This window comes from Cervus elaphus, chromosome 19 (genome assembly GCF_910594005.1).
Source record: "Cervus elaphus chromosome 19, mCerEla1.1, whole genome shotgun sequence".
NCBI lineage: Eukaryota > Metazoa > Chordata > Mammalia > Artiodactyla > Cervidae > Cervus > Cervus elaphus.
This window is the reverse complement of record NC_057833.1, coordinates 65,043,176-65,063,625: the sequence shown is the minus strand read 5'-3', so window position 1 is coordinate 65,063,625 and position 20,450 is coordinate 65,043,176. Positions and strand designations below refer to the sequence as shown.

The 20,450-nt window shown below is 49.2% G+C and overlaps 1 protein-coding gene across 2 annotated transcripts in view; it reads right to left on the bottom strand.

The window, feature by feature from the left end:
• RFTN1 (raftlin, lipid raft linker 1) overlaps window positions 1-20,450 on the bottom strand; it is a 212,642-nt gene that overhangs the window by 90,959 nt on the left and 101,233 nt on the right. For both annotated transcript variants that reach the window (XM_043873589.1, XM_043873588.1), the window contains exon 4: window positions 4,543-4,651. In XM_043873589.1, the coding sequence (XP_043729524.1) occupies window positions 4,543-4,651 (109 nt within the window). The remainder of the gene's footprint in view (window positions 1-4,542; window positions 4,652-20,450) is intronic.

Genomic DNA, 20,450 nt, shown 5'->3' with positions numbered 1-20,450 from the left:
ATAATTCACATAAGGGGCCGGTTGCATGGAGCACAGCGGAATACGAGAGGAAGAACACAACCCTGTAGCCCAGATTTAATTCCATCAGCCAAAGTGCCCAGAACGCCATTAGGCCACACGGAAAGGAAGAGTCATCTTTACACCTGCTCGCTTCACCCCCTGTGCAAAATCGTGGCGAGGGGGGCTGTGAATCCTGGCACCTTCAGCTCATTTCACACGACGCAGGTACAAATGGCTTTATTTGCCCTAATTGTGGAAAATAATGAGCTGTCCTTCACCTCCCTCTATCTATGTCCTCTATCCAAAGGTGCTGCTCATTTACAATGGAAAAACAATACTGAGGCATTGTTCTTAAAGAAAAAATTCGAGTCGTTCTGAGTTTAATCCTACTGTGCGGAGAAGGAGATGAGCTTCTCCTGGGTGATGGCACAGCGACAAAAATGAGTTAATTACCATCTCATCGCAAGATGGATCTACTTGTCATGAGAACAGAAGCCATTATTTCACACAAAATAATGACCCAGATAAAAAGGAACGGCTGTAGGCAGTAGCCGCCAGAGACACAGCTTCATCTTGGCCTAAGTGAATGGCAATTAACAAGTGTCTTCAGTGTGTGTGTGTGTGTGTGTGTGTGTGTGTGTGTGTGTGTGTGTGTGTGTGTGTGTGTGTGTGTGTGTGTGTGTGTGTGTGTGTGTGTGTGTGTGTGTGTGTGTGTGTGTGTGTGTACCAAGCCATTCATCAAATATTTACTGAAAACACACAAATACTTTTTTTTTTTTACTACCTTTCTTCCCAGGGAACTCCTGTGGTCTTCCTCCCGTGTGATGACAGACAAATTTCACGCCCGTGTGAAATCCTGCCATCAGATGGAACAGCTGTTGGCCCCGCAGAGAGCCCCCACGCCCGTCTCTTTGCTGCACCAGAGGCGGTGTTTTCCTGAGAAATCACGTCCAGCAACATGAAACAGGAGCAGAAGGTGGGGCCCAGTCCCATCGTCTCGTCCTGCTCCTCCTGGTTGCCATGGTCACAGGCCTAAAAACCAGAGCCGCAGCCGCTACCGACAGCAAGATGGGCCGGACCCTCCCGGGGGAGCCCCTAGCCACAGACGGGGCAGGGACAGTCGGCGAGGCCACCTCCACACCTGGCAGTCCAGGGTGGGCTGGGGGCTTCCCCTCACTGTGCTGACCACGACCCCGGACTGCGTCTCCATTGAGAGAAACAGGGGCCAGGGACTCCGGGACACAGCTGGAGACCAGTTACGGGAAACCTCATGCCTCCCAAGCGTGCACGTTGGTCCAGTCTGCCTGAACCCGGGCAGGTTTATTTGAAAAAACCAGGGGTACTGGGAAGGCAGGGGCATGATGGCCCAGTGGGCTTCGAGAGTGTATCATCTGCAAAGTGTTAAAAAAGAAGGGTACGGAGATTGTCACACTAAGTGAGGTCAGACAGACAGACAAGACATCATACGACATCACTTACATGTGGAATCTAGAGAAAGATACAGACGAGCTTATTTCCAACACAGAAAGAGACCCTCAGACACAGAAAACAAACTTAGGGCTACCAGAGGGGAAAGCGGGGAGAAGGGGAGGGATAACTTAGGATTTGGGGATTAACATATACACACGACTATATATAAAATACCTAAACAATAAGGGCCTACTGTGTAGCACAGGGAACTATACTGAATTTTTTGTAAAAACCTGTAAGGGAAAAGAATCTGAAAAAGAATATATAGACATATACATACACGTATGTAAGTAAGTATATATATGTATAACCGAATCACTGCATTGTACACCTGAAACTAACATGATATGGCAAATCAACTATACTTCATTAAAAAAATAAATTAAAAAAATTTTACATGCTAATAACAGAATTCTTATGAAAACACAGAAGGAGCAGGAGTCAATGACTGATCTAACTGAATACTGATCAAACCAGGAGATACTGTTCCCCACACGCAGTCAGTTGGAGGGGACAGAACGGTGGGACGAAAGTAAAAATTAAGCCACGAGTAGCCGACGTCTTCCGGGGCATACCAGTCATAACTCTGAGGTTCTATCCTGTTGGACAGATGCCCACCTGCGGGCACTAGAGACACATGGCAGCTGGGTGCCCGCCCGCCACAATGCTCGGCAGCTGGTATGGCCATGAGGCAGAGGGTCCGTCCTGCAAGGGTCTGGCTGGGTTGAGACAAAAGTGCCAAACCACGCGTTTTTAAAAGAGCCTGTTGTATGGTATGGCCAGAACGTATGCCCCATCCTACCAACTTGCCCTCAAATACTCTTAAGCATCTGAGTCCTCATTACAAAACCATTTCCACAACCGTTTTTCCCCAGGACTCAGATGATGGGGAAATTCCACCTCTAGAAGGTCCCCACCAAGTTTATGAGGACAAATCATTCACAGCAAATCCAAAGAAGATGGCTCTATTTATACGGACATCTCCCAGAGTTACAAAAGCACCCGTGTTCTCAGGCTTATGCACGTGTGAACAAAAACTGCTCTTCCTCCCATTTCTTAAGTAATGATCAAAATTCTAAGCAGAGCAGAAGAAATTTTCCATTGTCCAAGTAAAATTACCCAAATGTCTGACCAAAGAGGTCATCTGATTCCTGGGCTGTAGGTCTTGGCTCCCACCACACCTGAGTGATGATTCCCTGGGCTTGAGGAGCCTGAACACTCAACAAGGCTGAAGGGAGGGAGGCAGGGAGTGACCCCCCCGAATAAAAAACCCAGAGTCACTGGCTGTGGAAAGGAACCACCCAATCCTTTCCCTCTTCTGCCGAACTCTCCACGACTCTCGCTGCTTTCACAGCTGAGTCCTAGCCTGTCCTCCCACCTCTCACGGCCCCTTTCTTGCAGAAGGCCCCGATCTTCCTTTCATTCTGCTCTGACCCTCACACCAGCTGCTCGCGTTGCTGGGAGGCCCCCTGCCAGCCTCGCCCCGCTTCCCGCCCCGCCCCAGCCCTCTGCAGCCCCATCAGACCTCATCCTGCCCTCTCCACCTGACGCACTGCCCTGACCCCACACCACTCTGGGTCTCTGCCGCTTCCCTGCTGCTCAGGCTCATCACTCGTATTCAGAAGGGCTTCCCCCCTTGTGAGGACGTGAGGGCAGAAACCATGACAATTTTATCCTCTGCATCCCAGCACACCGTACCATTTCTGGCCCAATGCTGACCGACTACGATATTTACTAATAAATTCACTAGTTGACTAATTCACTAATTCACCAATCAACTGGCAGACAGATGGGGAAATGAGAGAAACAATGACAGACTATCTTTCTGGGCTCCAAAATCACTGCAGATCGCGACTGCAGCCATGAAATTAAAAGACGCTTGCTCCTGGACAGCGTATTACAAAGCAGACACATTACTTGGCCGACAAAGGTCCATCTAGTCAAAGCTATGGTTTTTCCAGTAGTCGTGTATGGATGTGAGACCACAGAGAAGGCTGAGCCCCGAAGAACTGATGCTTTTGATTGAACCGTGGTATTGGAGAAGACTCTTGAGAGTCCCTTGGAGTACAAGGAGATCAAACCAGTCCATCCTAAAGGAGATCAGTCCTGAATATTCATTGGAGAGACTGATGCTGAAGCTGAAACTCCAATACTTTGGCCATGTGATGCAAAGAACTGACTCACTGGAAAAGACCCTGAACCTGATGCTGGGAAAGATTGAGGGCAGGAGGAGAAGGGGACGACAGAGGATGAGATGGTTGGATGGCATCACCGACTCAATGGACATGAGTTTGAGGAAACTCCGGGTGTTGGTGATGAACAGGGAGGCATGGTGTGCTGTGGTTCATGGGGTCGCAGAAAGTCAGACATGACTGAGCGACTGAACATCAACAACAATTGACTAATTGTATCTCAAACAAATCCTAATCCCCTCAACAGGATGGGGAACTGCCAATCATCTTGGAAGACTGGGTAGGGAGGAGAAGGTGAGCATTAAGCGATGAACTTTACCCCAGTTTGGGCAAGGACATTCCTCCTATGTAGATGTCAGCATACGGAAACTGAGTGCACCCTGCAATTAAGCAGGAAACCTCACACGGCCCAAACAGAAGTGCAAAACCAGACACGATTCTGGGCAGGAAATGAAGCCCCTGCAACGAGGCAGTTTTCCCCAGGATGATCGCACGCTCGTGGTTGCTGGACGGTGGCACGTTCCTGCTCACTCTAGGGACGGAAGGAGGCTCGTGGCAGTGAAGACCCACAGGGCGAGCGGGAGCTGGGAGCTGGGGGCTCACACCGCCCTGAGGATTTGAAGGGCTTCCTGGTCATGGGGCCAGCAGGCCTGCCAGCTATTAATACCACTCCAGCCTTAAAAAGGCAGGGTCTGGCATCCTGGGGGGCAGGAAGCCACCTTGCTTCAGGGTCAGGGGCAGCCTGAGCAGGAAGGGGCGGCCCCTGCGAGGCCTCCCGAAGCCCCAGGTTAGAGCAGGCCCGGGACCGAGGCCCACCCGCAGTTCACCCGGGCAAACGCCCAGCCAACCCACCCCACGGTCCATCGACTGCAGCACTGACCTTCTTAATGAACTCTGGGAGGATTTTCTGGTCCGTCAGGTGGTCTAGGGAAGAACAGCAATCTAATTCCAAGATGTAGCCTTCATTGTGAAGATCAGCGTTCTGAGATCTGAAAAGAGAAATACATACACACATCAAGATTTTGCACTATATATATATATATATATATATATATATATATATATGTATTTCTTAAAAATCACTGGGATGTTCAATGAAATCCTAATTTTTTCCCTTCAACGAATCACCGAAAAGGCAGTTTCCAAAAAATAACTGATGGTAAAAAACTCAAATAATATAGAGGGAGAGGGGTCTACATCACGGAAAAACCTCTATGACGAAAACGCATCATTATGGAACGACGAGTTCAGTACAGCCTGGCTTGTCTGTTAAACAAGCACACATGCACTCATGCGCACTCACACACACGCATTCATGCACTCACACACATTCACACGCACTCACACTCACACACACTCACATGCATTCACGCACTCACATGCAGTCATGCACTCACACACACTCATGCACTCACATGCACTCACTCACACGCACTCACACACTCACGCACTCATGCACTCACATGCACTCACGCACACTCACGCACTCACACACACTCACACACACTCACATGCACTCACGTGCACTCACACACTGTCTCACTCACACGCACTCACGCACTCACACACGCACACTCACATGCACTCACGCACACTCACGCACTCACACGCACCCTCACTCACGCACACTCCAGTCACGTTTGTTTCCCGTTGCTGGCTTCCGCCCGCAGGGCACAGAAACAGAACCACTAAGATGCAGGCGAACCCACACCCGCGGACAGCAGTGACCCTGGAGGACGCGGATGGCCTGGGAGGGAGCTGGGTGTGGACGCCACTGGCGACCCAAAAGGACTCTGGCTGGATCGCTAATTTTTTCACTTTTTTTTGGAAGAGAAAATATTCATGTGTCACTCAGAAATTTTAAAAATAATTTGGAAAAGATTTTTTAAAGAGTTCAACCCCTCCAGAGGGCAATCTGGCAAAATCTATCAAAACTAAAAATGCATTAAAGAAAGACTATAAGGCGTGCGGGGAGGGTTGTAAATTAGTAAATTAGGAGTTTGGGATTAACATATACACATCTATATAACAGATAACCAACAAGGACCTACTGCACAGCACAGAGAACTCGACTCAACATCTTGCAATAATCCACAGAGGAAAAGAATCTGAAAAAGAACACGTATGTATGTATACACATATACACATGTCTGACTCTTTGTAACCCTCTGGACTGTAGCCCACCAGGCCCCTCTGTCTATGGGGATTCTCCAGGCAAGAATACTGGAGGCGGTTGCCAGGCCCTCCTCCAGGGGATCTTCCCAACCCAGGGATTGAACTCAGGTCTCCCACGTTGCAGGCAGATCCTCTATGCCTGAGCCACCAGCGAAGCCCATACTATGCACACACACACATATATGCACACACACACATATATGCACACACAGCCCGTGTGTAACGGGCTGTCAGGGCAGCAATGTGGGCCGCGTGAGCCGCCTAGTCTCTGCCACCGGGGCTGAGCTTGCTCTGTGCAGGACAGGCGATGGGGCGGGCAGGTCTGCGTGACTTTGCTTTTCTTCTGGGAAACGTTCCGGCTTCGTGTTCTTTCCTGGTTCTCTCCTCCCAAAGCCCTCTCACTGAGAACACTCTTGGCTCTCCATGGCTCTGACAGGTGGGGGGCCAGGCACCGGGGCCTCAGACTGGCCTCCCTGGGTGCAGTGGATGTGGGGGGCTGCAGCCAGCCTCCTCCCAGAGCGGGTCTTCTCCGGAAGCCCCCCGTATCCTTAGCGGAAGGGCCCAGAGAAGTCCTCAGCTCAGGAGGCCAGGGCGACACATGGGGCCACCTCACAGAAAAGAAAAGGGCACTTTGTACATGCATGACACATACATGTACGGCTGTGTACCACAAATGAGTCTCCCATGTGCATGCATGTGCAATAAAGAATATATATATATATAGCTGAATCACCTTGCTATACACCTGAAACTAACGTGATGCTGTAAATCAACCACACTTCAATTCAGAAAAACAGAGAGACTCCAAGGCGACTGAAGCAGGCATCTGAGGGCAAGAGCGGACGTGAAGGCTGCCTGCGGCAAACACCTTCAGCCCTGCATCAAGACAGAGGCAGCCACATGCCCTGCGGACGGCAGGCTGCTTCCCTGTCCCCACCACTCACACACACACGTGACCCAACACTCGGCACACTCAGCAGCAAGCGGCCACCAGAGGGAAACCCCATCACTCACGCCGCTCCTTTGAGGGACCCCAGGATGACACTCAGGGGCGAGGGACTCCTGGGAGCCACGTGGTGGTCAGAAATGGAAGTGGACTGGTGGGCCCAGCGGGACAGCAGACCACAGGAAGTGGACGGCAGCCACAGGTCCACGGACTGGGCCCTCTCCTCGGGGGGAGCAGGACTGGGAGACCAGGGCCAGGCTCCCCAGGGCTCACGCCACGTGCATAGCGCCTCTCCAAGGCCAAGGGCAGGGCAGGGCCCTCCTCGCCCACTCAGGAGGGTCCCTACCACGGAGGGGCTGTGGCCGCCCCGTGAGAGCCGGGGTACCCCGACAGGCACCTCCACGCTGAACTCCTGCGACACACATAACCCACAAGCAAACGATTTCTGCATGCCTATTGGCTACACTATTTTAAGACGAGTTTCTAGGAGTCTTACATATCATTCAAAGCGATTTATGCTGCCATGAACAATTAAACTCAGGACCTCCCTGGTGGCTGAGTGGATTCTGCCTGCCAATGCAGGAGACACGGGATCGATCCCTAGTCTGGGAAGATCCCACGTGCCTCAGAGCAACTAAACCGATGAGTTACAACTACTGAGTCCATGCCCCAGAGCCCGGGAGCCTCAAGTCCTGAGCCCACGTGTGGCAACTACTGAAGTCCGCGAGCCCTAGAAGCCACGCTCCACAAGAGGAGCCCCTGCACTGTGCCTGGAGAGCAGCCCCGCCCTCCACAGCCAGAGAAACGCAACCCCAGAGAAGCCCATGCAGCGACAAAGACCCAGCATGGCCACAAATAGATAAATGATTAAAAAAAAATAAAACCAAAATTTTAAAAACTCTAAATTCAAAAGTGGAAAAGTTAAAGAGGATTTGGATTTCCCCACATGTGCAACTGTGATTAGGTAAGCAAGTGTCAATAACTTATTTTGATTTTAATTTCCCCATTAACAAATCCTTTTGGGGGACAGACTGAGAGTCGTACTTCTGATACATAAAACAATCAGATGATTCCAAACTGGCTACGCTGGAATAAACTAATTATGAAAGAATCAACCAATTCTGAACCCCCTCCCTTCTCACCTTAAAACTTCACCAGAGGTTAGATTCATGTTCCTTTTTCCCCCCGTGTTCTTCTCCCCAGGGTTATTCTCACTGTGCTCTGAACAAAAGACAGGCTAAGAGGAACTAAAGCAGAAGATTCCAGACTTTTAAAAGAGAAGACTTGGTCAACACACCGTCATGTGCATCCTGTGGGGGTCTCAGACAACAAAGACAGGAATCGGAGAAGGAAAGTCCTTGGATGTGAGATTCCAGTTGCTGTCACATGGGGACATCAGCTGGTACAAGAATATTTACAAATACCCACTGACATTTTAAATGACTAGAGTGGAAAACAGTGATCACTGAACATAAGTCAAATAGGCGTTTCTCTTAAGGTGACATCCATATGGCCAACAGGTACATGAAAAGATACTCAACATCACTAATTATTAGTTAGTTTAGTTGCTCAGTCGTGTCCGACTCTTTGCGACCCCATGGACTGCAGCACACCAGGCCACCTTGTCCATCACCAACTGCTGGAGTTTACCCAAACCCACGGCCATTGAGTCGGTGATGCTATCCAACCATCTCAACCTCTGTTGTCCCCTTCTCCTCCTGCCTTCAATCTTTCCCAGCATCAGGGTCTTTTCAAATGAGTCAACTCTTCCCATCAGGTGGCCAAAGTATTGAAGTTGCAGCTTCAGCATCAGTCCTTCCAATGAACACCCAGGACTGATCTCCTTTAGGATGGACTGGTTGGATCTCCTTGCAGTCCAAGGGACTCTCAAGAGTCTTTTCCAACACCACAGTTCAAAAGCATCAATTCCCCGGTGCTCAGCTTTCTTTATAGTCCAACTCTCACATCCATACATGATTACTGGAAAAACCATAGCCTTCACTAGATGGACCTTTGCTGACAAAGTAATGTCTCTGCTTTTTAATATGCTGTCCAGGTTGGTCATAACTTTTCTTCCAAGGAGTAAGCATCTTTTAATTTCATGACTGCAATCATGATCTGCAGTGACTTTGGAGCCCCCCAAAATAAAGCCAGCCACTGTTTCCACTGTTTCCCCATCTATTTGCCATGAAGTGATGGGACCAGATGCCATGATCTTAGTTTTCTGAATGTTGAGCTTTAAGCCAACTTTTTCACTCTCCTCTTTCACTTTCATCAAGAAGCTCTTCAGTTCTGCTTCACTTTCTGCCATAAGGGTGGTGTCATAGGGATTATCATATTTGGTAAAGTAAATTAGACAAAGATAAATATTGTTACTATCGCTCATGTGTGAAATATTAAAAAATCATACAAACGATCTTCCTTAGAAAACAGAGACAGCCTCACAAACAAGGAACTATAGTTACCAAAGGGGAAAGCAAGGGATAGAATGAGGAGGGATAAACTAGCAGTTTGTGATTAACAGACACATACTACTGTATACAAAATGTAAATATTCAATATTTTGTTCTAATCTAGAAGGGAAAAGAATCTAAGGAAATAACTAAATCACTTTGGTGCCTGTTGGAACCAACACAACATTGTAAATCAACTAGGATAAAAAGAGTCTTCCAGTGAGAAAGCAAAAAAACAAGAAAGTCAACATTGTTTCCAGTTTGTAGAACAGCCACAGAATGAAAGGAGGGAAGCTGGGTCCCTCTTTCAGCAACTCAGGGCCCAGTCCCAGGGAATATTCATTCGTACAGGCTCTACTAGCTACCAGTTTTTGTTCTGGAACAAGAGTACTCTGAGGAGGAAGGCAGCTCTGGTTCATTTCATCAGAGCCTTAACTCAGTTACATCTGAACTGAAAGAAGCACAAAAGAGGGACGAAAGTCGGCACTGTTACAAATATTCTAGATGAAAGATGAAAACTCCCATCTTGGTCTTTGGTCACTTGAAGCAAATCCATGCATTTCAGAGGAGTAGGGGAGTAGCTCAGAGGCCCCCCGCCCCTGCCTTGAGGAATAACTCCACAGTTTAAATGAAAGGGTCGGAACTCTGAAGCGTGGCTGCAGGGCAGGGGAGGTGGCAAGGGCCCTTGAGGGCTCTGAGGAACGATGCTGGCTACCCCGGCTCTCAAGTCACACTTGGGGAGGTGCCGGCCCGAGACAGGTGTGTGCTCAGTCATGCCCGACTCTCTGCGACCCCAGGGACTGCAGCTCGCCAGGCTCCTCTGTCCCTGGGGTTCTCCAGGCAAGGATACTGGAGTGGGGTGCCATGCCCTCCTCCAGGGCATCTTCCCGACCCAGGGATGGAGCCTGCATCTCTCGCGTCTCCTGCATTGGCAGGCGGACTCTTTGCTGCCATGCCACCTGGGAAGCCCGCATGGGCAGCAGAGTCCCCCTCCTTGCCACCAGTCCTATGAAAATGAGCATCAAATCCACAAAAGTGTGACGTTTGCCTACAGCGCTGGCAGCGGGCACTTCTGGGCTCCTTCTGGGGGTCAGGCGGGAGGGGGGGCAGTAACCTGGTTGCCTGAGTGAATGTGCCTTAAGGTGACCCCAGTGACCCCCCCTTCTGGCATTCATGCCTTCCTACAATCCCTCCAAGTGGGCAGGACCTGTGGCTTGTTTCTAATAAACAGAGCTAGGCAAAGGGACGGAAGTTCCCTCCCGTGATGACGTGACATTGTACAACTCCATCTTAGCAGTGGTGAGCCACACACCGCTTGTGCTGGCTGCCGGGCAGTGAGAGTGCCGTGTGGGCAACAAACAGCCAGCACGAAGCAGGCATCTCGGCCCTAGGAGATGAAATTCTGCCCACCACCAGAGGGAGCCTGGACACACAGCCTTCCCCAGCCAAGCCCCTGATGAGACCGCAGCCCCAGCCCACACCTCTGCGGCAGCCCCACGAGGCCCACGGCCAAGAACCCAGAACAGCTGGAGAAACTGAGGTCATCAATGCATGCTGTCTGAGCCACTAGGCTGGTGGTGACTTATCACAGAGCAAAGAAAACTCACTCAGTGGCCGAGCGGGAAGACACAGCAGCTTCGTGCTCAGACCAGGCCTCCTCCTGGGGGGCCAAGTCTAGGCCCCAAGATCCAGCCAGACACCTGAGAACAGCCTCTGCCAGGTGATGAGGGCCTCAAGTCTCAGAGGACAAGGACCACCCTAGCATCAAGAAGCAGACACGCCCTAGAAGTGGGTCCAGGAACCACGGGCTGGCCCCCAAGGGACCCCAGCATGGCAGAGGGGGTGTCCTGCATTCAGCTGAGTTGCTAAGAATCCAGGAGCCATGGGCTGGCCTCCAAGGGACCCCAGCATGGCGGAGGGGGGGTCCTGCATTCAGCTGAGTTGCTAAGAATCCAGGAAGCATGGGCTGGCCCCCAAGGGACCCCAGCACGGCAGAGGGGGTGTCCTGCACTCAGCTGAGTTCCTAAGAATCCCAAAGATGCATCACTGGCTCAGCAGCATCTGCCTCCCTCCCGTGTGGGAGGAGAACTCTACCTACATTCCCCAAAGGCCACGTCCTTGTGTTGTCCTGGAAAAGGCTACTGGAAACCACCAAACTTCCCCCTAGACTGATGCCCCGATTCAGGCTTCCACTTCCCAAAGGGACAGAAAGATCTGGGTCTAAACAGTAAGAAAAAAGCGGGACCCAGGCTGCATTTCTGGAGATGCAGGATTAACTACCAGCCAAAGCCTCTCTGCGGCTTCCCTTGTGGCTCGCTGGTAAAGAATCTGCCTGCAATGCGGGAGACCTGAGTTCCATCCGTGGTTGGGGAGATCCCATGGAGAAGGGAAAGGCAACCCACTCCAGTATTCTGGAGGATCCCATGGACCCTATAGGCCATGGGGTCGCAAACAGTTGGACATGACTGAGCGACTTTCACCTCACTTCACTTCAAAGCCTCTCTTATCTGGAAATTACCACCAAATACGCTGAGATTAAATGTGGACACTCACAGAAGAGCATTGCTAACAAAGAAATATACCTCCCCACCTCCCTCCACCCCTCCCCTCCACAATTTCCTCTAGGTTTATTAGAGGCTACAGTACTTAAAGCTAATTGGAGGTGGGTCATCTCCCAGAGGTGTGCCTTTGGAGAATTGATTTAAACGTTTTATGGTTAGTCTCTATCACTGTTCAACGAGTAGCCATCTCTTGGCATCCCTGTAAAGATTAAATAAGACAAAAACACGTCCAGCCCTGGGCACAAGGCAAGGCTAGAAGTCTGGGCTTCTCACACATGAGCAGCTGCCGATCTACTCCTATCATCTGCATTCCTGGCCTTTACCATGGTTCCTGATTACTTATGCACACAATGAATACCGACCACGCTACGACCGTGTGGCAGCCACTCTTCTTTAGCACAGACCAACAGACAAGGGAGACGGAACCTCTGCCCCCACTGAGCTCACAGTCGGGTGGAAGGGGACAGGCAGTTAATAAGAAATACACATGAGCACCTACAGTATGTCCCGCAGTGGCAAGCACTAGAGAATAAAGAAACAGCAAAGTAAGGAGAATCGGGGGGTGGGTTGGGTTATGCAGTTTCTATGAGGGGCTCAGGGCAGTCTCCTTGAGAAGGCGGCACCTGGATAAAGGTCTCTGGGAGGTGAGGCAGTTGACCGTGCTGACAGCCGGGAAACAAGCTTCCAGGCAGAGGACCGGCCAGTGCAAAGGCCCTGGGGTGAGATGGTACGAAAAGGCCTTGCGGCTGCAGCTCAGCAAACAAGGGACAGAAGAGGAAGAAGAGACAAGATCAGACAGCCAGTGAGGAGCCCGAGAGCACAGACCTCACAGGCCACAGTGACGACAGCGGCGTTTACTCAGAACGACAGGGGAAGTCCTTGGAGGATGTTGAACAGAGAAGTGATATGATCTGATTTATTCTAAAAGGATCCTTCTGGGGACTTCCCCACGGGTCTAGTGACTGAGACTCCACGTTCCCCATGCAGGGGGCCTGGGTTCAATCCCTGGTTAAGGAATTAGGGCCCATATGCCACAACTAAGAGTTTGCATGCTGCAAGTAAATATCCCGAGTGCCTTAACTAGGACCCGGTTCAGCCAAATAAATGAATGAATAAAAATAAATATTACAAAAAAGGATCCTTCTGGCTTCAGAGGGCACTAAGAGACGAACCCAGTGATCCAGGTGGGAGGTGATGGCGGTCCAAAGTGGGCTGGTAGCAGTGTGACAATGGTGGGAAGTGCTAGATTCTGGGTAAATTTTCAAGGTGGAATCTTCAGGACTTCCTTATGAACAGTTTGTGTGAAAGCAAGCAAGCACGTGAGGATGACTCCAAGGGTTTCTGCCCCAGCGGCAGAGAATGGATGATGCAGCCAGGACTGTGATGAGGCAGGAAGGCTGCGGGAGCAGTGTCCCAGGAAGAATTTGGTTTGCCACGTCCCGAACTTGACACATCCAGCAGACAGCCAAGCCGAGATGTCTAGTAGAGAACTGAACTCATGTTCGAGTCTGGATTTCAAGAGACAGGGCTAGGGAGGTCAATTTGCAAGTTAGCCACTTCCGGATGCTAGTCAAAGCACAAGACTGGATGAGATCTTAATTAAGAGAGGGAGGGGAATCAGGACTGAGCCTGGGGACCCTCCACCCTGAAGAAGTTGGGAAGGAAAGAAGAGAAAGCAGCCAAGGAGACAAAGAAAGAGCAACCACAGAGGAAGAGAGAGAACTGAGAGAACATACTGCCTGGGATCAAGTCAAGGAGGCACATCCAGGGGAGGGGAGGAGCCACCGGGTTCACGGCTTCATTAACATATTTACCACATCCTCTTCAATTGACTTATCCTCTTTAAAGCCCAAGAGAGAAACTAGATTTGATACACCCTATGGCAAAAAGGCTTTGCCAAGAAATCTGTTCACCTTTAATATATGACTATCCTGTTAAATGGGCTGATGGTGAAATTAATCTAAGACATGGGTTCCAAATATCTTGGCTTTTTGAAAAAAAAAAACACCATTCTTGTGCTGTTGGGTCATTTCTCAGAACCAGCCTGGAGGGAACATTAACTAAACAGGGCCTCTGATCCATGTCGTGTCCTGGGGCCCCAACTAAACACACTGCAGAGTTGGGAGGGGGTTATTTCCAGCCACTCCAAAGGGAGTTTCTGAAAGGAAGAGGGAATAAAAACATATAGAGCATAGAGGGCTTCCCTGGTGGCTCAGATGGGAAAGAATCTGCCCGAAATGCAGGAGACCCGGGTTCCATCCCCGGGTCGGGAAGATCCCCTGCAGAAGAAAATGGCAAACCGCTCCGGTATTCTTGCCTGGAAAATCCCATGGACAGAGGAGCCTGGCGGGCTACATTCCCGGGGGTCAGAGATAGTCGGATACAACTGAGCGCGCGCATGCGCGTGCACACACACAGCACAGATGTAAGGTCCTGAAAGTCAAGAATGAATGAGACAAGACGAGTTCAGATTCTCAGAGCACAGCAGGAAAGCGTCAACAAGGCACCATAAATCCAGCACCCCCAACCACTTAAGACAGGAGAAGCAACTAAGACTTCACAGCCCTGCTGAGTTTTTGCTTTTTAAATCCTTAAAATCACAACTAAATGCTGTGGTATCCTGGACAGGGGCCCACAACCAGAAAAGGACATTAACAGAAAAACCGATGAAATCCAAATAAAATCCACGCTTTAGTTACCAGCAGCGTACCGATGTCAATTTCCTAGTTTTGACAAATGTACCTCAGTGATGTAAGATATTAATGATGGCAGGAAACTCAGTGAAGGGTATAAGGGAATTCTCTTTAATTTCTTTGAAACTGTTCTCTTAAGCCTGAAATTATTCCAAATAGTAATTTACTTTTTTTCAAAAAAGGAAGAAAGCCATCAGCTATGCTGGGGGTGAGGACCCTTGTTTGTTTTGATTCTGCAATGTTTATTTTTAAAGTCAGTGTTTCTTGTCCTAAATTGCACCTAGGCCCCTGCCTGGCCATCCTTTCCATATAAGGAGCTCCTCGAGGGACTTCCCTGAGGTTAAGAGGCTAAGACTCTACTCCCAACATGAGGGCCCAGGTTTGATCCCTGGTCGAGGAACAAGACCCCACAGGCCACAGCGAAAAGAATCTGATCCTGCAAGTGAGGCCCAGCACAGCCAAATAAATACATAAAGTTTTTTTAAGATGCTCCTCAAATCACAAGAAGACACTGAGTGAAACAACTGGGTCTGAGGGAAAAGGAAGAATAATCTTCCTTGATGTGCTCTGACTTTAGACACGGGAGCAAGTCAGCAGGCAAACACCAGGCTCAGTGACTCAGACGGCGTGTCCCCTCGGGCAGGCGTTCCCCGCACCCCCCCGGCCGCACCCAACGTCGGGCTCACCTCGGGAGCTCGCACAGACTGTGGTTTATCTGGTGTGAGGTGCAGCCTGGGCCACGGGGCTCTGCAAACACCCCAGTGATGCTGGCGGGCAGCCAGCGCGGGAACTGACGGCCTGTGTTCCAGCCGCCCCTTTCCTGGAGGCTTTCCTTGGCGACAACGGAACGAATCCGTAGGAAAGAGGAAACGCAGAAAGAGGGACCTGGAGAGACCAGCCGTGTCCACTCCAGTCTGCTCAGAAGACCAAGCTCCCAGAAAAAGGACCCGACCTTGAGGAAATATATGAATGCATAATGCTATCTGTGCCTCTTTCCATTAGAAAAACTCAAAAATACTTTCCACTCATTGCTGTCCGTACTCTTCTTATTTTTTACTGTGGCAGAACACACATAAAACACTGACCATTTCTGCCATTTCTCAGGAACATTCAGTGCCATTAAGTTCGTTCACAATGCTGGGCAGCTGTCACCACGATCATTTCCAGAACTTTCTCATCACCCCAAACTGCATAAACGGGACTTGGGCCAACACTGAACATGGCCATGTAAGAAAATTCGTATAAATGCTAGTCAAACAAACCCGTGAAACCAGATTCGGACACTGAGTGTGTGTGTGCAGACCTTTCCTAAAGGTAAGGCAGGGCGGCAAAGAATCATCTACACGCTGATGGAGCCCCTGAGAGGTGAACCCAGTAGGGTTGTTTGAAACCATGTAAACGATAACTCACTCCGCGAGACGCTGCCCTCACACACAGACGCAGGCTCACTCACAGCACCGCCATCACAACTGCCGTGGCCGTTCCCCGGGGAGGGTCAGAAGGTCACACCACAGACGATGAGTGCAAGACGGTATTTTTTTGACCAGAGTGCATAATCTAATCGCTTTGTTCTCACATAAAGGATAGAGAATCGGTCTTCACGTCCGCCAAGAAACATGCTCCCTCCTGCCTTTCTGCACACACAGGGTCCAGCCTGGCTCCCTTCCACATCACCATTTCTGGGAGCAACATGGCTGCAGACGAACTTGACCGGCCAGGGAAAGCCCCAGTGCCCGGGTGAGGTCAGCGGCCAGGCCGAGCCACCACGGTCCCACTGAGGAGCCGGCCAGGATGGCGGAAAAGCTCCATGAGGCGGGCAACTCAAGCCAAGCCATCACTCAAAACTCCAGGCCAGCGCTGCCAGATCTTCTAATTCTTCTAAAGAGGCTACTATGTTGTGTTTTTATGTTGGCCACAAATGTCCAATTTTGGCTCTAAGCAATGTTTATAAATAGCACGTAAGCCAACGTCCTTGGGATTGACTCTGACCTCTTGGCCACCAGGCCCTGACCCCTGGGATCCATACACAGGGCCCCGCTGTGAGTCACGGAGGCTGGAGGCCAGGCGAAAGATAAGAAGGAACAGACTGTCTCACGGGCTCAGCATCGGGACCGCTGACCCAGAAACCCAAGCCCGGCGTTTCACCCCTAGGGATGACCCGGCCGACTCTTCCCTGCCCCACTCCCCGCGACCGGGATCAGGACTTGACTCCGACCTGCCTGATCTCACGGCGGCGGGGAAAGAACCCTTTTCTGTTCATGATTGCAACACTTCTGAGTGCTTTAAACATTCAACATGATCATGGGCAAAAGGGTTAATCCTCAAGTTATTCCCATGAAATGCCAAGCAGTAAGCTGAATACCTATTTTGGTCTCACGGACAGATCTGAAATCAGGCCACTAAAAAGCAGATGCCCGTCAAAAAACTGTTGTAAACTATCCGTTTCAACAATAAACATGTTAATAAAATCTATCATACACACGTCTTTTAAATAATAAACATGTAATAGATCTCACTCCAACTCATTAATCCCTTAGACAGCTTCCAAGACCATGAGCTGAAGCGTCATCTTCTTTTTCCCAGGACAGAAAGCACAGTTTGAACTTGAGTTATGAAAAGAAATGAGGGAGAATGTACAGTTCATCAATAGGGCTATTTTTGCCTCTTTTAGGAACAGTCATAAAGAAATGGTGACAAACACAAACTTAGATCACTAGGCACTTCTCCAATGAGGGAAAAAAAAAGCATTAAATGTCAGTTGACAGAAACAAATTCTCTATCTCTGGGAACAGGAAGGAATTTTAAACTATTTCCCTCAAGGCAATGCTAGGTTCAAGTAAAATGATCAGAATGGTGTTCTCGTGTGTGTGTGTGTGTGTGTGTATTTTTAAGGAGTAATAGGGAGGAAAATGAACTACAGATCAGAAAAAGATCTATGAGTGAAAGAAAAAGAAAGCTTCTTCTAGCTTCATGAGCTTATGTAAAATTAATGACAATAAAGACATCTGCTCATTTATCGTCTCTTTCTTCATCGTCTGCTTGACCACTGACCACATGTAGGGCTGGAGTTAGGTCCCACTCTCAGGAAACTTACAGTCCAGCATTTTGCTTAGTGAAATGTCAGACAGGGAAAGACAAATACTGCATGTTATCAGTTAAATGTGGAATCTACAAAACAAAACAAATTAGTCAATATGACAAAGTAGAAACAGACTCAGAGGGAGAAGAAACTAGTGGTTAACCGTGGGGGGAGGGGAATGGGGAGGGGAGACTTGGGGGAGGGGTTTCAGAGACAAATTATTGTGCATAAAATAAGCTATAAGAATAAACTGTACAACATGGGGAACATAGCCAACATTTTACAATAACTATAAACGGTGTGTAATCCTTAAAAATTGTGAGTCACTATGTTGTACACTGGAACTTATATAATTCTGTAAATCAACCACACTTCGATCATTTAAAAAGGAAACTTAGCGTCTACAGGCATCTATCTACCCAATACTGCTATTTATTCTAACCATAGAGAAAAGTACAGTCACTCAGTCATGTCCAACTCTTTGTGACCCCATGGACTGTAGCCTGCCAGGCTTCTCTGTCCATGGGATTTTTCAGGCAAGAATACTGGAGTGGGTTGGCATTTCCTTCTCCAACCATAGAGAAGAGCTATGAAAGTTCAGTTGCTTCTAGAGTCAGGGATCAGGGAAAGTTTTAAAAAGCCAGGAGCATGTCAGCTGAGTCTCTGAAGCTGTGTGAACATTAGTCATGAGACCATGGGTAAAAAGACATTCCAGGCACTGAGAACGGAAGTCAGTAAGGATCTAGATGAAAAAAAAGCATGAGTTACATGATGGAAATAATAAATAGGTCAATCTGGTAAAAGATACAGGAAGGCAAGGTTTGTTTATTATAATTCAGCTGGATCAGTAAACAGAAGCCTGACAAATGAACGGGTGAATCTGCTGTTGGAACGGATGAGATGAGGGCTCTGTAGTGCTGGCTGGAGCAGAAAGGGAGAAAGGCGGATGGAAAGAACCGGAGGGGGTTGCAACAGGACAGGCCTGGCCTTCAATTTGAGGAAAAGAGGAGTCATGAATCATCTTAGACTAAAGAAGATAGGAAAGTACAGATTCTAAGAAGATTAAGCAAGCATCATTGGGTACGATGGAGGAGGAGGTGAAAGAATATTTTAGGAGAGCAGAAATGAGAGCTAAGATCTTTTTGCAGAAGGAGTGACTGGATGGGAGAGAGATGAAGAGGTATTTCTTATCTCTGCAGTTGGTGGTGGCTGGGGTCGGAGGAGGGGGACAGACTGCCGCTCCCCAAAGATGCTCTAGTTCAACAGGGAAAAGAGTACTGACAATTCCCATGAACTCCTCTTTGCAAAATGAACCAAATCTACAAAAGAAAAAAAAAAAAAAAAGGCTGCTGGAGCCCACAGTTTTTTCTAACAGGGACGCTTGAGAAAGGCTTGCAGGGGCTTCCCGCCACCCAGTGCTTGAGACCCTGTGCTTCCACCGCAGCGGTGCCAGTCCCATCCCTGCTTGGGGAGCGAAGGTCCTGCCTGCCGCAGACTGAGAAGGGGGGCCAGGAAACACGTAAGTAAACAAATAAACTTAAACCTACCTTATTGAAAAACAAGAAATACTTGAGGAAGAAAAAAGCCAAGTGAACAAACCCAAGTGAATTTTTCAATAAAGCACCTCATTATGGAGTTTATCAGGGGAGTGCTGAAGTAGAAGGGAAAGAAAGAACTCCTCAGGGGGTCACTGCCCTGCCTTCTCCCTTCTTTTTTCACCAACAGACATGCACCCCAGCTGCGGATACAGGTTTGGTATCCCCAGGAACACCTCAGAAAGGATGGGGGGAGGGGTGCAAGTGGTACCCTAACCACACGCTCTCCCAGGGAGCTGTGCGCTTCCAGTGGGTGCAAGGCATCTTGGGTGCCTAACCAGACAAGCCTGCTATTTATTCTACAGAAACCTTGCCACATCCTGCCTTGCTCTGCGTGTTCTCTGGTTGATAAGCCATCAGCGAGCGCAAGACATAAAGAGTTCACCTTTAACCTTAAAGGCAAGGAAAAAAGCTAACAAACAAGCTCTACTCCAGGGGTCCCTGTATAACGTTGCTGCGAAAGAAATTCAATTTCCACCGCACTGGACGACAGCTAAGAGAACCCCCACTGCACGAAATGGGACTTGGGGCAGAGTCCTACTTTCTCACGAACTCTGCAAGGCTCCTCCCTGGCTTTGAAAGATATGGAAATGATGAACAGTAGTACTGATGCATCAATATTATTTTTATAATGCATATTTATTACTTAACATAACACTGAATAAAGGCAGGCAGGTCTGCTCGGTACTGATTGGCTCAGAAAAGTCACAATATCTGCAAACAAAAATAACAGTCGCAGCTCCACACATGAATGCCCTTCCTAAGACTCTCACAGGCCACGTCCGGTGAAGCAACAGGAAGTCTCTTTTTCATTTACAGATAATGCTCACATCCCAGATCAAGTTTGCTTATGGTTTCCTTATTTTCTGGGTCTTCCTGCTGGCACCCTTTAACCTGCTGAGTTACACAGGGCACGTGCTCCATCTCTGAGCTACCAGTAGCAACCCACACGCTGCTGCTGAGCATCTAAAATGTGGCCAGTGCCACTGAGGAAATGAGCGTTTAGTTTTATTTAACTTTAGTTGATATACGTGGCGGTGCGTGCGTGCGTGTGTGGGTGCTAGTGGCTCCCTAAGAGGAAAGTACAGTTTATCGCCTTTCTCAGACTTTGATGTGTATAGAGACCCCTGGGATCCTGTTAAAATGCAGATTCGGAGTCAGCCGCTCTGGGTCGGGCTGGATCCGCATTTCTAAGGAACTCCCAGGAGATACTGTGCATGCAGCACCACGCAGACTCAAAACTGCTTCCGGAACCACTGGTGTGACCCGGAAACTTCACCAATCGG